Source organism: Aethalodelphis obliquidens, unplaced genomic scaffold (assembly GCF_003676395.1).
Source record: "Aethalodelphis obliquidens isolate GAN/ISIS:26980383/991018 unplaced genomic scaffold, ASM367639v1 scaffold9, whole genome shotgun sequence".
NCBI lineage: Eukaryota > Metazoa > Chordata > Mammalia > Artiodactyla > Delphinidae > Aethalodelphis > Aethalodelphis obliquidens.
In genome coordinates this window covers 9,113,930-9,132,347 of record NW_020837953.1, presented here as the reverse complement: position 1 = coordinate 9,132,347, position 18,418 = coordinate 9,113,930, and the positions used below count along the sequence as shown (strand labels likewise).

The 18,418-nt window shown below is 43.3% G+C and overlaps 1 protein-coding gene across 1 annotated transcript; it reads right to left on the bottom strand.

The window, feature by feature from the left end:
* Window positions 1–290: 290 nt before the first annotated feature.
* On the bottom strand, window positions 291–17,118 carry COA7 (cytochrome c oxidase assembly factor 7). The gene is made up of 3 exons (XM_027108525.1): window positions 16,955–17,118; window positions 12,808–12,948; window positions 291–1,531 (listed from the first exon to the last, which is right to left on the bottom strand). The coding sequence occupies exons 1-3, from the start codon at window positions 17,058–17,060 to the stop codon at window positions 1,083–1,085; spliced, it is 696 nt and encodes a 231-aa protein (XP_026964326.1). The 5' UTR covers window positions 17,061–17,118; the 3' UTR covers window positions 291–1,082.
* Between the last annotated feature and the right edge of the window lie 1,300 nt (window positions 17,119–18,418).

The following is an 18,418-nucleotide window of genomic DNA, read 5'->3' as shown; positions in this document are numbered from 1 at the left end:
CCATATTGTTTTCCATAGTGGCTGCACCATTTTACATTCCCACCAACAATGTATAAGGCTTTCAATTTCTCCACATCCTCTCCAATACACGTTGCAAAACTGAAAGCCCGAAAACATTGTGATGACAGAAATAATGATCATGTCATCAGCAGGCAAATGACAAGCTCGCCCCCTAGTGTCAAGTAAGGAAGATAACAGAAAAGCAAACATACTTAAAAGGCACAACCACCACAAAGAACATAATCTCTACCTTACCAAGAATCTGGAGCGAACACTAATAACACAAACTACTAATCAATCAAAATAGTTTATTCACAGGGACAATTAAAAAGGTTCAGTTCTGAGGGACAAAACGTATCACCAACCCTTGCATACAAATCCCTAGCTGAAGTTACCTTATTAGCTGTGCCAGATGAGTAGCCTGGGGATGTTAATTTTTAACATGTGAATGTCTCCACTAAAGGAAGGCTTATGTTGTATCCTCTTTAGCAACCCTGAAGCATAATGGCCTTTAACTGTTACGTCACACGTAACTCCCAATCTCTGAATTTGCTGAAAGATCTGACTCTAAAGGCAAAAAGGAAGCCCACACCAATGATTAAGTCAGAGGGTGGCAGTCATGACTATTTAACTGTTCTCAGCTCCTTAAACCCGCTATTATGTAAATCAAGATACTTTCTGATTTTTTAAGCCCTCCCAACTAAAATAATGATGCTAATGATGATGATGTCTGATTCTTTCAGGCCCTGTGGCTGCTAATTTTTCCAACTCCCTGCTCTGTCTCTCCTGCCCACCCCTCCAATCTCTATGGCTCACTGGTTTGCTGTTTTTCACAGAGCTGCAAGAGTTTGAGAACCAAAATCCCATCAATGTGGATCACACCAGATAAAGGAATACTGATTGAAGTACACATTTCAGACTACATCCCCGTAGGTGACACTCTGGGGCAATGGGTCTATACAACCAGAGTTATTGATATTAAATCCCAAGTCTTTCTGCTCCAGCAGGTCGACCTCCAAGGGCTGCATCAGAAGTAGGAGGTGCCAGCCTCAGGCTGACTGCTGCCTAGGAGGGCGGCCACACTACCCAAACGTTACAGGCTGGACATTTTTCTGCTGCTCTTTGTGCAGCTGTCGGGCCCGATTTTTTAGCTCTTCAGCCTTAGCTTCGTCCTTATCGACACCATCCCCCAGCTTGTACATGCGGCTGGCATTGGCACAGGCCCAGACATGGCCTAGGTCACAGGCTTTCATTGAGTATTTGCATGCCAGGCCCATGTCCTTGGGAAAGCCGGGGGCGCCCTGCAGGAACATGGTACTGAGGTTGAAGCAGCTAGAGGCATAGCTGCCATCACAGGCCCTTGTGTAGTAGTCTCTGGCCCTCTCCAGATCGGGCTGGCCATCCTCATTGACCTGTCCATCATGTGCCAGGAGACCAACGTTGTGGCATGCCTCCAAGGACTTCTTTCCCGGCTTCTCACATGCCATCAGAAAGCAGCTGGAGGCAGCTTTCAGATCCTGGGTTAGTCCACCTGGGAGGAAGGAAAAAAAAGTCAACCTAAGCCAGGGCAGAACCTGAATGTCTCAGGCCAAAGTCAGGGAGCAATTCCTGAATATAGTTTATAAACTTTGAGCTAAGGCAGCACGAAAAGAAGATGGCCTGGTATACTGCACAGACTTTCCAGCTTTTTTAGCCATGGAATCTTCTGTTCAAATGGTATCTTATAAGGAAGCTTGAACAGGTAAAAAGGGTGAAATGATAATATCTACCTCTGGGGGTAACAGCAAGATCATAGCATCTTATAAGCACTTCATTAAACGCTTAATTTTAATATATACTGAATGTGTATTATTTGCCAATTAATATGCTAGGTTCTAAGGAACAGATGCTGTCCCTGCCTTTGTGAATCCTGTGGTCTAATGAGACAGACATTAAACAAGCACACAAGTAAATGTATGATTGTAAGTGTGACAAGCATATGGAGAAAAAGTACAGAATGCTATGAGAATGTATCAGGGCTCTGAACTAGGAGGCAAGGTCAAGGAAAGCTTCCCCAGGGACTTCCCTGGTGGCGTAGTGGTTAAGAATCCGCCTGCCAATGCAGGGGACACTGGCTCGAGCCCTGGTCTGGAAAGATCCCACATGCCTCAGCGCAACTAAGCTCATGTGCCACAACTACTGAGCCTGTGCTCTAGAGCCCGCGAGCCACAATTACTGAGCCCGTGAGCCGCAACTACTGAAGCCCGCGTGCCTAGAGCCCGTGCTCTGCAACAAGAGAAGCCACTGCAATGAGAAGCCCGCGCACCGCAATGAAGAGTAGCCCCCACTCACCACAACTAGAGAAAGCCTGGGTGCAGCAATGAAGACCCAATGCAGCCAAAACTAAATAAAATAAAATAAAATTTAATTTAAAAAAAGGAAAGCTTCCCCAAAGAAGGGACATTTGAGCTGTGATATAATGGAAAAAAGAAGGAAAAGAAAATAAAATATGTAGTGGAGAAAAAAAAAAGAAAAGAAAAAGGCAAAGAAAATTGTTCCAGGCAGCAGGAATAGGATACAAAGAGAAAAGGAGCCCATGTGGCTAGAACCCAGAAATCGCTAAGGAAGGGAGGCTGGAGGGCAGGCAGGGGCCAGATCATGGAGTGTCTGATGGGTCTCCTTAAGGACCTTGCACTTAATCCTAGGAGCAATGGGAAACTGCTAATGGATCCTTTTAAGGAGAGGTGGTGACAGGGCTCACTTTTTTCTTTGTTTTGTTTTTTAATGGAACATTTCAAATCTCCATTCTCAAAAAGAGAAACATTTTAAGTATCTCAATGTTTAGTTTTTAAAGTCATTCCAAACATACCACCTAGAAATAACCATCATTATCATTAAGAGGACACCATGCCAGTCATCTTCATAGCATGTGTTCAAATTAAATGTCAGCTGGCTGAATGGACAGCTAGACAGAAGCAGAGTTGACCCTTGAATGATATGAGGGTTAGGGGCGCCCACACAACCAAAAATCCAAGAATAACTTAAGAGTCAGCCCTCCCTAAATGTGGCTCCTCCACATTGGCAGACTCAACCAGCAGAGGACTGTGTGGTACTACTATAGTATTAATTATTGAAAAAAAAATACCTGTAAGTGGACCTGCATAGTTCAAACCCATGTTGTTCAAGGATCAGGTGTATTCTGAAAAACTGGATTACCCGTGCTACTTATAAATAAAAAATTTAACTTTGATTTTACTTGTATTTATCGTTAAGACAACCAAACTGAAGTGAAACTGAAGAAACTGCTAACTTCAAATGAATATTTCAACAGAGAAATTTCCTAAATGAGCCCCTAGAGTTACAGATTATTAAAAGGTTAGCATCACTGTTTTTTTTTTTTTTTTAACCAAATTTCAGACAGTATTGACTCATGAGGATGTTGTCACCTCACACTTCTCCCTACCTCTCTTGCCCTGCCTTCTATTTTTTGTTAGATATGTTATTTCAACTTCGGGAGACACAGAGCACAGTGGTTACCAAAGCCTGGGCTCTGCAGCCAGAAAACCTAGGCGCCAGTCCTGGCTCCATTACTTGCTGGCAGTGTGAGCTTAGACAAGTTACTTAAGCTCTACAAAGCCTCAGTTTTCCTCATCTGTAAAATAAGGACAATAGTATCTACTTCATATTCTGGAAGCTTAAATGTGTCATTACAAAGAGCCTAGTACGTAATAAGTGCTCAGTAAATGCTGTAGCATTTTTATGCCATAAAGGTTTATATTATTTACATTCTATTCAGTTACCCTAATTAGCCCAACATTCATTCTAAATGGGATTCTGCTCATCACCAGTCTTTTCATCAGAGCTCCTCCATTTCTGAATTATTTCTCTTGATTCACCTACTTACTGATTATCAGATAGATTTTTCTAGAAAAGCGTATAGCTTCTACAGCCTCTGAGTTCTTTCAGTTTTGAGAATGCATTCTTGCCACCTTTCTATTTAAACAGTATATAATTAGCTCTTGCTTTTATATCCAGCCTGATAAACCTATGCCTTTTACTGGAGTGTTTACTTAGATTTAATGCAATTCTTGATACAGCTGGGTTTAAGTCTACAACCTTATTTGTTTCCCATTTGTCCCAAATGTTGTTTGTTCCTTTTTTCCCTTTCTTACAATTCTTTTGAATTGTATATTTCTAATAGTCCATTTCATTCTCATCATTGGCTTTTTAGTAATACTTCTTTTATCAGTGGTTTACCTAGTGAAAATACTATGTATACTTAATCACAATCTACCAAGAATTAATATTACAGCACTTCACATATAATGTAAGAACCTTACAATAGTACACTTTCATTTACCACATTTCTATCCTTTGTACTACTGCTGTCATGTTTTACTTCTAAATATATTACTTATTTGTTTGACTTCTATATAGTGTAAGCCCCATAACATATAACTATTATTTTTTTAAGTCAAGCATTTTTTTTTTTTTTTTTTTGCAGTATGCAGGCCTCTCACTGTTGTGGCCTCTCCTGTTGCGGAGCACAGGCTCCGGACGTGCAGGCTCAGCGGCCATGGCTCACAGGCCCAGCCGCTCTGTGGCATGTGGGATCTTCCCAGACCGGGGCACGAACCTGTGTCCCCTGCATCGGCAGGCGGACTCTCAACCACTGCGCCACCAGGGAAGCCCATAACTATTATTTTTGCTTCAGTTTTTGAAAGACATTAAGAAATGAGGAAAAAATTCTTACATTTACATGTATATTCCAGTGTGCTTTCTTCTTTTGTATGGATCCTAGTGTCCACCTTTTTATCATTTTCCTTCTACCCAAACAACTTTTCTTAACTTTTCTTGTAGTGTAGGTCTGCCAGCGACTCATTCACTCAGCTTTTGTTTATCTGAAAATGAATTTATTTCATTTATTTATTTATCTTTTTGGCTGTGCCATGCAGCTTGTGGGATTTAGTTCCCTGACTGGGGACTGAACCTGGGCCCTCGGCAGTGAGAGCGTGGAGTCCTAACCCTTGGACTGCCAGGGAATTCCCCATCTTCATTTTAAAAAATATTTTCAGGGGTGGGATAGGGAGGGTGGGAGGGAGGGAGACGCAAGAGGGAAGAGATATGGAAACATATGTATATGTATAACTGATTCACTTCGTTATAAAGCAAAAACTAACACACCATTGTAAGGCAATTACACTCCAATAAAGATGTAAAAAAAATATTTTCAATAAAGTGGAATTCAAGTTTGACAGTTTTTTTCTTTCAGCATTTAAAAGATATCCTTTTGTCTTCTGGCTTACATTACTTCTGATGAGAAGTCAGTGATTATTCTCACCAATGTTCCCCTCAATGTGTCTTTTTCTCTGACTGCTTTTAAGATTTTCTCTTTACCTTTGGCTTTCAGCAAATGGTGATAATGTGTCTAGGTATGATTTCATTGGTTATCCTGTTTGGATCCAGTAAGCTTCATGGATCTGTGGAGTGATATTTTTCATCAAATTTGGAAATTTTATACTGTTATTTCTTCAAATACTTTTTTCTGCCCCAATCTCTTCTCTTTCTGGACTCCAATATACGTTATGTTAGATTAAAGGATAGTGAACCCCACAGGATGAGGCTCTGTGTTTTGCTTTTTCTCTCTCAGTGCTTCAGTTTACATAACATCTTCAATCCTGTCTTCAAGTTCACCGATCTTTCAAATTCACTGATTATTTCCTTCTGATGTGTCCAATTTGCTATTAAGCCTGTCCAGTGAATTTTTCATTTCAAATATTATGTTTTTCAATTGCAGGATTTCATTTGGTTCTTTTTAATAGTTTCAATTTCTGTGATGAGACTTCCCATCTGTTCATTCATTGTGTCCATCTTTTATTTAAACCCTTTAATAAATTTATTTTCCTTGTTTAAAAATATTTGACTGCTAATTCCAACATCCCTGTCACATCTGGGTCTGTTTCTATTGACTGCTTTTTTTCTGTTTAGCAATTTCTTACTTTATGCTGGACATTGTAGATGCTACTTTGTTCACTCTGGTTTGTTGTATTCATTTAAAGACTGTTATACTCTGGTTTCTCTTCAGATCACAGAAATCTTTCACCTTTTACTAAAGACTGTTGAGTTTTGTTCTCACAAGTAACTAATTCACTGGTGAATCAGCCTGATCCTTTTGAGGCTTGTTTCTAAGTTTTGGAACCTTTCTGCAGTCTGTATTCAATGAGATCTCTCCACTCTGGCTGGTGGAATTCAAACAACTCCCAACACTGTGAAACCTCTGGAGTCTCTTTTCAGTTCACACCTCCCCAGTAGCTTTTCACTGCAAGGTCTCTCAGAGTCTCCTCCTATGCATGTGCAGCTTAACACTGAGCCAAAGACTTAAGAGCACCCCTATGTGGCTATCTGGAGCTCCTTCTCTGTGTAGCTCCTTCTTCTCTGGTATCCTGTCCTGCAAACTCTGGCAGCCTCAGTGGCCAGAAACTCTGACCTCTGCCTCATCAGTTCAGCAACTATCATACTCTACTTGGCTTCCACCTCTTTGTGCCTAGTCTGAAAAGTACCTCCAGGCAAAAAGCCAAAGCAATCATTCATGGGGCTCATCCTGTGTGTTTCCCTTTTCTCAGGGATCACTGTACTGCACTGCCTATTTTCCAATGTCTGAAAATAGTTGCTTCATATATTTTATTGAATCCATGGTTTATATCCTTAAAAGTTCATTTTAGTTGCCTTATGGAAAGATTAGATACCTGCATTAATGAAGCAGGAGACGAAGGTGGCTTGGATAAATATGGTAGCAGGAAAGGGAGAGACAGGACAGATCTGAAACATATTTTAGAGCTAAACTGGCCACAAGCTACTAGGTAGGGAGAGATACCACTTGCTAAACTGGAAGACAAAAGGGGTGCAATATGTGGGAGGAAAAGAAAACAATTAAGATTTCTATATTGGATTTGTTAAGTTTGCGATGCCTGTAAGAACTCCAAGTCAAATTTTCCAGTAAACAGTCAACTATATGCAGTCTGGAGTGGTTTTGCCTAGAGATAAAGGTTTGTTTGCAATTATCATCACTAACTTATTCACTGCCACATCCTAGAGACCACCACTATTAATTTTTGGTGTATTTCCTCCTACTACCTTTTCAATGTAGTTTGGTCTTGTTTTTACATGTTGTAATCATGTGTTTGTTCTTCACTCCCCATTAGAAACCCATCTTCATATGTTTTATTAAGAATATTTCATCAAAGAGATGTATCAGAATTACTTTCCACTTCCTTTTAAATGGCTTCACAAAAATAGTTCAAAGCTGATTTCACTGATGAAAACACCTGGGCAAAATACCTTGGGACACTCTAAGTGTTCAATCCAAGGTAACTTCTGCAGCAACCAACACAAACCAGACCTGTTCACACTGACAGAATGTTTTACAATTTAACAAAGCAGTCACGTGTGAGTTCATTTGATGCTTAGAAAAATCCTATGAATAAGGTGTGAGCTGACCTTATTACTCCAATCTTGTCACTGAGGTATTTGTAGCTCAGGGAAGGAAAATGCCTTGCCTGATACCACACTGTCCATTAGTGCTCAGGATGAAAAGTGACCTCCCACTCTTACCCCCTGCCCCAAGCTATCCTTGATAAAAGAGTTATTAACCAGTCTTTGTCAAGAAAGAACACTGGGTGTGTTTTCAGAACAGAGGGCAAATTCTTAGGCTCAGAACTAGGCAGGGGGGTCAACAGTATTGGCTTCTAGACATGGCAGGGCCCAAGGTCTCCTAACTAACAATCCAAAAGAGTCTGAGTAGCAAAGATCAGCTAATGGGATCTCCTGTGACGACACCCGAACTCGAGGAAATTATTTAACAACGTCAGCTTAACAGAGGATTAAGTATTATTCTCTAAACACTCTTGTGTTCTTTCACCTGCTTACCTGCTCTCTATTCTGAAGAGAAGACATAACTCTATTCTACCTCCAGCAAATAAAATCTGCTCTGTCCTTTAAGAACCAGTTTCAATGCCTCTTCCTCTCAGCACCCCCTGATGACGACATGCTCCCAGAACTGAACCCCAAAAGTACTTTACATGTCTCTCTATAAAGACACTTATCGGGGCTTCCCTGGTGGCGCAGTGGTTGAGAGTCCGCCTGCTGATGTGGGGGACGCTGGGTTGTGTCCCGATCTGGGAGGATCCCACATGCCGCGGAGCGGCTGGGCTCGTGGGCCGTGGCTGCTGGGCCTGCACGTCCAGAGCCTATGCTCCGTGGCGGGAGAGGCCGCAGCGGTGAGAGGCCCGTGTACCGCAACAACAACAATAACAACAACAAAAAGATACTTATCAAGCTCTCCCAGGTTAACAGGTATTAGTATAAATACTTCTTCCCTGGGGAGGGGGTAAAAAAAAAGATTTCTTCCCCCACACTGGTCCATCTTTGCTTCACTGTACAGAGTAAATACTAAAAATTTGCTCAACAAAGGAGCACTTAAGAAAGAAAAAAGTCTCAGTGCACAACCATTAATCATATAAGTTTGTCAAAGAGAAGGGAAAATAATTTCACAACCTCCACAACCTCTTTTGTTCTCCTTAATTCAATAAGGAACTAAAAGTCCCTGTGGAAAATGTAGTAAAATATGATATAAAGGCAAAAGGAACCCAAAACTTTACCAAGACACAAATTCAGAGACTAAACAACTGGGAACATTTTTATTTTTGCACAGTATATTATACAGCTGAGTTCACATCATACGTAACTTTGTGTTCCGCTTTCTTCACTGAACATTGTATCATAAACCTTTCCTGATGTCAACAAAAATTATTTTAAAATATTATTTTTTTTCTTTTTTCACATCCTTATTGGAGTATAATTGCTTTACAATGTTGTGTTGGTTTCTGCTGTACAACAAAGTGAATCAGCTATACATATACATATATCCCCATACGCCCTCCCTCTTGAGCCTCCCTCCCACCCTCCCTATCCCACGCCTCTAGGCTGTCACAAAGCATCAAGTTGATCTCCTTGTGCTATGCAGCAGCTTCCCACAAGCCATTCATTTTACATTTGGTTGTGTACATATGTCAATGCTACTCTCTCACTTCATCCCAGCTTCCCCTTTCCCACTGTGTCCTCAAGTCCATTCTCTAGGTCTGTGTCTTTATTCCTGTCCTGCCACTAGGTTCAACAGTACCACGTTGTAGATTCCATATATACGTGTTAGCATACGGTATTTGTTTTGCTCTGACTTACTTCACTCTGTATGACAGATTCTGGGTCCATCCACCTCACTGAAAATAACTCAATTTCATTCCTTTTTATGGCTGAGTAATATTCCATTGTATGTATGTGCCACATCTTCTTTATCCATTCATCTGTTGATGGACATTTTGGTTGCTTCCATGTCCTGGCTGTTGTAAACAGTGCTGCAATGAACATCATGGTACATGTCTCTCTGTCTTTTTTTTTTTCTTCTGCGGTACGGGGGCCTCTCACTCTGTGGCCTCTCCCGTTGCGGAGCACAGGCTCCGGACACGCAGGCTCAGCAGCCGTGGCTCACGGGCCAAGCTGCTCTGCGGCATGTGGGATCCTCCTGGACCGGGGCACGAACCCACGTCCCCTGCATCGGCAGGCGGACTCCCAACCACTGCGCCACCAGGGAAGCCCATGTCTCTTTTTGAATTATGGTTTTCTCAAGGTATATGCCCAGTAGTGGGATTGCTGGGTCATATGGTAGTTCTATTTTTAGTTTTTTAAGGGACCTCCATACTGTTCTCTATAGTGGCTGTTATCAATTTACATTCCCACCAACAGTGCAAGAGGGTTCCCTTTTCTCCACACCCTCTCCAGCATTTATTGTTTCTAGATTTTTTGATGATGGCCATTCTGACCAGTGTGAGGTGATACCTCACTGTGGTTTTGATCTGCATTTCTCTAATGATTAGTGATGTTGAGCATATTTTCATGTGTTTGTTGGCAATCTGTATATCTTCTTTGGAGAAATGTCTATTTAGGCCTTCTGCCCATTTTTGGATTGGATTGTTTGCTTTTTTGATATTGAGCTGCATGAGCTGCTTGTATATTTTGGAGATTAATCCTTTGTCGGTCGTTTTGTTTGCAAATATTTTCTCCCATTCTGAGGGTTGTCTTTTCTTCTTGTTTATGGTTTCCTTTGCTGTGCAAAAACTTTTAACTTTCATTAGGTCCTATTTGTTTATTTTTGCTTTTATTTCCCTTACTCTAGGAGGTGGGTCAAAAAGGATCTCGCTGTGATTTATGTCAGCAGAGTGTTCTGCTTATGTAGAAACATTATTTATTTATTTATTTATTTATTTATTAAATAAATAAATAAATTTATTTATTTAAAAAATATATTTATTTATTTTCGGCTGCATTGGTTCTTCATTGCTGCACACAGGCTCTCTCTAGTTGTGGCGAGTAGGGGCTACTCTTTGTTGAGGTGCGTGGGCTTCTCAGCGCGGTGGCTTCTCTTGTTGCGGAGCACAGGCTCTACGCGTGCAGGTTCAGTAGTTGTGGCACGCGGGCTCAGCAGTTGTGGCTTGCAGGCTCTAGAGCACAGGCTCAGTAGTTGTGGTACACAGGCTTAGCTGCTCCGCGGCATGTGGGATCTTCCCAGACCAGGGCTCGAACCTGTGTCCCCTGCATCAGCAGGAAGATTCTTAACCACTGCGCCACAAGGGAAGTCCCAAAACATTATTTTTTAATGGGCTAAATAACATTCCAGCTGCTGGAAGTAACATTATTTATTTAACTAAACTGCTACTGTTGGCACATAGATTTTTTTTTTTTGTAGTATGTGGGCCTCTCACTGTTGTGGCCTCTCCCATTGCGGAGCACAGGCTCCGGACGCGCAGGCTCAGCGGCCATGGCTCACGGGCCCAGCCGCTCTGCAGCATGTGGGATCTTCCCGGACCGGGGCACGAACTTGTGTCCCCTGCATCGGCAGGTGGACTCCCAACCACTGCGCCACCAGGGAAGCCCAGATTTTTTAAAAAAATAATTAATATAATGCAGTTATATATTACTTATAAATTATAAATTAATGAAAATAAAATTCTTCCAGATAGATAATGCTCGGGTGAGAATCTTTGCATACAATCTTTATTTGCATTTCCAGTTATTTCCTTAGGAAAAGATACTAGGAGAGTTACTAGGCCAAAGAAATGCTCCTCTGTTCAAGCAAGGGAACCTGATATTCCTATTAATGCTAAACTTTCTTCAACTTTGAGACTACCATAGACCCCATGTCCCATGTGAAGGGAGAAATAGCCCACACAGCTCCAGAGATTTTAAAAGACATCCTCTTGATCAAACTTTCACTGAACATCCTTCTAACCAGGCTTCACTGGGTACTGGGAACAAGGGATCATCCTCAAGGAGCTCATGATCTCGTGAGCAAAAAAAGAATTGCCTGTCTAAGGTCATATTCCCTATTTGTGGTGGTTTTAAAATATGCCCATAAATTCTTTTTTTTTAATTTATTTAATTCATTTATTTAAATAAATTTATTTTTGGCTGCGTTGGGTCTTCGTTGCTGTGCACGGGCTTTCTCTAGTTGTGGTGGCGAGCAGGGGCTACTCTTCGTGGTGGCATGCAGGCCTCTCATTGCGGTGGCTTCTCTTGCTGCGGAACATGGGATCTAGTCGTGTGGGCTTCAGTAGTTGTGGCACACAGGTTCAGTAGTTGTGGCATGCAGGTTCAATAGTTGTAGCTCACAGGCTCTAGAGCACAGGCTCAGTAGTTGTGGAGCAAGGCTTAGTTGCTCCACAGCACGTGGGATCTTCCTGGACCAGGGCTTGAACCCGTGTCCCCTGCACTGGCAGGCAGATTCTTAACCACTGCGCCACCAGGGAAGTCCCAGCCCATAAATTCTTGATATTCCTTCTTTCAACAGGTGGAATTTAAGTTTTCTCCAATTAGTGTAAGCTAAACTTACTGACTCATTTCTAATAAACAGAGTGGAATAGAAATGAAAAGTGTGTGACTTCCAAGGGTATAGTATAAAAGACACTGTGGATTCCATCTTGCTCCCTCTTTGGATCACTCACTCTGGAGGAAGCCAGATGCCATGTCACCAGGACATACAAGTAGCCCATGAAGAGATCCATGTGACAAGGAACTGAGGTCTCCTGACAACAGCTGGCAAGGAACAGAAGCTTTCACCAACAGCCGTGTAAGTGAGCCAGCTTAGGATTGGAAACTCTGGTTCCAGTCAAACCGTCAGAGGACTACAGCCCTGGCTCCCTGGCTAATGTCTTGACTGCAACCTCACTGAGAGACCCTGAGGCACACAGCTCAGCCACTCCCAAATTCCTGACCCACAGAAACTATGTGAAATGATAGGTTTGTTGGGATAATTTGTTATTTAGCTATAGATAACTTAAACACTACTGAATACCAACTGCAATCAGGTCATGAGGAGAAAAGCAGATGGAAAGGAATTAATTATTGGTCCCTTCCTCTGTGCCAGGCACATGCTGATGCCTTTACCTACATTACCTTATTTAATCCTCACAACAAACCTATGAAGCAAGTACTATTTTTTTCTCCATTTTACAGGTGATATAACTGACGCACAGAGTTAATGTGACCGGCTCCAGGTCCCACTACTTGCAAACAGCATTCCTTAAGGTCTGCCTGACTTGAAAGGCTGTGCTCGTCCCTCCATCACTTTGCTAAACTCTTGACTCCAAATTTTCCTACAACATGCTTCCCCAATGCCTGTGAGGACCCTTCTGTAAAGAGGGCTCAGTACGAGCCCCAGGATGTGATGTCAGCACTACCATCAATGATAAGGACCAAAGAAAGCAGGCCCCTCCTTACCTTTCCCAGTCACGTAATAGGCCCCCAGTTTGTAGCAGCTATCACTGTGTTTGTTCTCTTCACAGTTGAACTTCAACACCTTGGCAGCCTCATCAAAATTCTTCTGGATCCCTTCCAAATAGTCCACCAGCCGATAGCAACCTGTGAGGAAAGGGCAAAAGCCGCTGTTCAAGTCTGGGGCAGTGGGGAGGGTCTAGGTGTGGCAGGCCAGATGTGCCTTTTATTGAGGACCAGCCTCTCTCCTAAAGAGCGCAGGTAGTGTTCAGCCACTCCTACAAATGGCACTGTCCGCCCTCAGCCTAGGACTGAGCAACGTACAGACTGTGGAGACCTTGGCCCCACACTGGCTCCACCACTCACCGGCCCTCTGTTCCCTGTCAGCAAGGCCCAAAGATGCACTGGCTTCTATAATGAAACTTTGCTAGCTTTGGAACTTCTCAGGAAGCTCAGCAGTAAAACAGTGAGAACCAACAGGGTCCATGGGCTAGTCTTCATAGCTGCAAGAAAGGGATGCTTTGATGACTATACCTTAATCCTTGGCCAGGCTGGGTACATTAAGAAGAAAGAGTCGAAATGGCAGCTACCAAAGGAGTTGGAAGTAGACTCCCTCTCCTTGGCAGTCTCTGGTCCCTCCTTAACATCTCTCTCCTCTGTCCCTTTTTTTTCATCTACAATAACACCAATCTCTTGTTCATTTTCATTCAACAAATATTTGAGCATCTATCTGCATCAATGTACAAGGCACTGCTTTAGTTGCTGGGAATACAGTCACTTGCCTGCCTAAAAATTACATTGTAGAGGAGTAAATACAATAAAAAAGTAAATAGGTTAGCAAGATGCATTCAAACCTTAATAAACAAATATGACTGAACTATAACAGGATGATAAGATAGTTCGTTGTGCATGTTGGGGGAATGGTTAACACAGACTGGGCAAGATCAGGGAGGGCCTTATTGGGGACTTCGATGCGTGAGCTGAGATGTGAATAACATGAATGAACTAGCTATTTAAAGACAATGAAATGGGAAGGAGGCAGAAGGTCTCAGGCACAAGGAACAGTAAATAAAAAGACCCAAAAGAGGGAATAAGCTTGGCACAAATAAGGTATAATGTGGCTGGATCCAGGAAGAAAGAGGCAGGAAGTGAGGAGAAGGTAGGGACCAATCACAGGGCCTTGTAGAAGATAGGAAGAAATTGGGATTTTACTCCAAGTCAATGGCAAACCACTGGAGGGTTTTAAGAAGGGAAGCAATATGATTTGATTTCCTTTTTTTTTTTTTTTTTTTGGCCATACGCGGGCCTGTCACTGTTGTGGCCTCTCCCATTGTGGAGTACAGGCTCTGGACGCGCAGGCTCAGCGGCCATGGCTCACGGGCTCAGCGGCCATGGCTCACGGGCCCAGCCGCTCCTCGGCATGTGGGATCTTCCCGGACTGGGGCACGAACACATGTCCCCTGCATCGGCAGGCGGATACTGAACCACTGCGCCACCAGGGAAGCCCCCGATTTGCATTTTTAAAAGGTCATTCTAATATATATGTTTGTATGTGTCTGGATGAATATGGAGGAAGTTAAGTGTGAAGGGACACACTCCAACACTGATAATAACAAAAATGTGTTATTTTGTCATTTAAAAAACTAATAAACATTTAAAATAACAAAATAAAAATTTAAACATCAGTCTGTGAGTTGAGAATAGATCTTAAGGGAGTGACGGTGCAAATGGAGAGCCAAGTTAGAAGGCTATTTCAGTAATCCAGGTGAGAAATGATGATTTTGAAGACTAATATAGAAGTAGCTATAGTAACTACAGCCTCCTCTCAGGCTCTCCTTCTAAAGTGCCGCAGCCTGCCCTTCTTATATGCCCACCCTCCCCTACTTCACTGCTCCGTACATCTCCAGAGTACAAAAGCATGTATGGCTCTCCACTGCCTACAGAATAAAGTCTAAATGCCTTTCCGTAGCATTCAAGGTCTGAAACACTCCATAAACAAGACGAAAAGACAACCCTCAGAATGGGAGAAAATATTTGCAAATGAAGCAACTGACAAAGCATTAATCTCCAAAATTTACAAGCAGCTCATGCAGCTCAATATCAAAAAAACAAACAACCCAATCCAAAAATGGGCAGAAGACCTAAATAGACATTTCTCCAAAGAAGATATACAGATTGCCAACAAAAACATGAAAGGATGCTCAACATCACTAATCATTAGAGAAATGCAAATCAAAACTACAATGAGGCATCACCTCACACCAGTCAGAATGGCCATCATCAAAAAATCTAGAAACAATAAATGCTGGAGAGGGTGTGGAGAAAAGGGAACCCTCTTGCACTGTTGGTGGGAATGTAAATTGATACAGCCACTATGGAGAACAGTATGGAGGTTCCTTAGAAAACTAAACATAGAACTACCATATGACCCAGCAATCCCACTACTGGGCATATACCCTGAGAAAACCATAATTCAGAAAGAGTCATGTACCACAATGTTCATTGCAGCTCTATTTACAATAGCCAGGACATGGAAGCAACCTAAGTGTCCATCGACAGATGAATGGATAAAGAAGATGTGGCTCATATATACAATGGAATATTACTCAGCCATAAAAAGAAACGATATTGAGTTATTTGTAGTGAGGTGGATGGACCTAGAGTCTGTCATACAGAGTGAAGTAAGTCAGAAAGAGAAAAACAAATACCGTATGCTAACACATGTATATGGAATCTTAGAAAAAAAAAATGGTGCTGAAGAACCTAGGGGCAAGACAGGAATAAAGACACAGATGTAGAGAATGGACTTGAGGACATGGGGAGGGGGAAGGGTAAGCTGGGACGAAGTGAGAGACTGGCATGGACTTATATACACTACCAAATGTAAAAGAGCTAGCGGGAAGCAGCCTCATAGCACAGGGAGATCAGCTGGGTGCTTTGTGACCACCTAGAGGGGTGGGATAGGGAGGGTGGGAGGGAGACGCAAGGGGGAGGAGATGTGGGGGATATATGTGTATGTATAGCTGATTCACTTTGTTATAAAGCAGAAACTAACACACCATTGTAAAGCAATTACACTCCAATAAAGATGTTAAAAAAAAAAAAAGGTCTGACACACTGTGGCCCAGGGTCCCCGTCAATCTTATTTCTGACTACATTCTGACTTCAACCTTTCAAAAGAGCATTTTCGTCTCTTCCTCTGCTCCATTTTATCAACACTACTTGCCTATCCCTCCTGACCTCTTCCAGAAGTCTTCCCCAACCATTCTGCTCCTCAGTGACTCCAACTCCTGTGAAATCTCCCTACACTCAGGGCATAGACCAGCCCTCAAAGAACAGCCCTGGGTTCTTTTTAAGCCATCTTACACTGCAGAGCAACTCTGTGTAGTTGGTCAGCTTCAAGCTAGACTGCAAGCTATTTGAAGGTAGGGCCAGTGCCATTTTTTTCCCCCTTTATAGAAATGAAGTAAGAAGAAGAAAACCACCCAAAGGTACTGGCTGCTCTGGGTGGCCCCTTCTGGACATCACCATCCACGCACACACTGAAGTCAACTCAATGTTCCCAGAACACACGGGGCACATTCACGCCTCAGAGCCTTTTCACTAGCTGTTACCTCTGCCTGGCATGATTCTCCCTTACCTTCTTCAACACTGTTCAAATGTCACTCTCCCAATGATTCTCCCTGACGTCTCAATTTAAAATTGCCCTCCTGAACTCCTGATAACTCTCAGTCAGTTCTTCTTCCCATTGCACTTACTACCTTCTAACATAATATCTCATTTATTTTCTTATGTTTCTTGTCCAGTACCCCCTACTAGAATGTAAGCTCCACGAGGACAGGACGTTTTATCAGTTCACTGATGTAGCCCCAGTCCCTCTACTCCAAACGCCCGCGCGCTTCTCTTCCTTCCAGCCCGGCCTCCAGGCTCGGTGCCGGCAGAGTAAGCGCCGGCTGCGAGCCCCGCAAGTCACGTGGAACCCATCCTGCCCCTCCCCAACACACAAAGAGCCGTCCGCGTCCTACAGACCCCGCGTGTCCGGCCCGCGGCTCGTTCCAGATCCTCTCAGAGGTCGCTCGCGCGACCCGTCCAGCCCCCCGCCCCTGCGCACCGAGCCCTCACATGTCCTTAGGGCCGTGCAGGCGGCGCTCACCGTCCGGGTTCTTCTCGCGGTAACACTGGTAGTTGCACTCCACCTCCATGTTCTCCAGAAAGGACTTCACCTGCTCCTCGTCCTGGAAGTCCACCACGCCCGCCATCGCTCTTGCTTGCCCAGCCAAAATCACCCAGCCACTCTGCCCCTGGCCACGCCGCCCGCGCCCCCCGACCCCGCCTCACGGTCACGTGAGCCGGCGGAGGGGCGGGGCCTGGGAGGGGAGCGCCGCGGAGATCCGCGGTCACCCGGGCGCCCGGAGAGCACCGTTCCCGGAGCCTAGGCTCTCCTCTGTCCTCATGCTGTTAGTCTTTGGCCGTCCCATCTTTCCCTCTGGTCAGCCCACTCCTGAAAGTGGTAGCAGTCTTTCTGCAGCACTTTGTCCCAGCCTTGTGGTCTTAAGGCTTCTCTGCCTGCAGTCATTGATTCCATTCATTCGTTAATTCGGTGTTCCCTAAGCGCCTCTGTGTGCGTCACCAAGTGCTTGGTTTTAGTAATACAACAGCTAGGAAGTGTGGCCCCTGCCTTTAAATAGCTTGCAGTTTAGTAGGAAGGCATTTGTTTATTCATTCAGCAAGTATTTTGAGCACCTACTATGTGCCAGATGTAGCTAGACAAACCAGTGTTCATAAGTCTGTATAAGTGCAATGAAAAATCTGGTTCATCTCTGCTTTCCTCCCAGACCTACCCCGTGCCTCCAACATGAATGACCTAAGGAATGAATGGCTATGGAAGATGATAACTGGAACACAGTAGCTGTACTGGTTGCAGTAATAATACTGTTATAATAGCTAACGCTTAAACAGTGCTGAACTTTGTTCCAGATTCTATTCTAAGAGCTTTATACTAATTCTCATGGCACTCATGGTGACCCTATGGGGTAGGAATTATTGTTATCCCCATTCCCCCAATGAGGAAACTGAGGTACAGAGAGGTTAACTTGTCCAAGGTCACACAGGAAGTGAGAGAGTTGTGCTGTAAATCTTTTTTAAATAAAAGAATGAGGTACAAGAGGAACATGTCAAAGACATGGGAAAGAGGAGAGGAACTTCAGCTGGTTTTTGCTTTTTCTCCTGCTCAGAATCATTGGTTCCATAGTGCCTAGACTGAAAGCTCTCCAAAGACAGTCAGTTCCTATTCATCTTTGAGTCCCAGCCATTCCTCCTCTAGAGCCCTCAGTGGAGCTCAATCCATGGTTTCCCATCACCTATAGCAATGCTTCCCAAATGGCTTCATTATTAACCTATCCCTAATGGCATCAGAGAGTGGACAACTTCCAACCACGTCCTTATTGTAGAGCAGCTTACTGTACGTGGGAAATGTCTTTGAAATCCCAGTTTTATTTTAAAAGTTCATTTGTTTTTACATTCAATTCCATAATACATCCTTCGTAGCATAACACATTCCAGTTGCTATGCCACATTTACTAGTGGTTTCTCAAACCCCCAATCACCTTGGGAGATT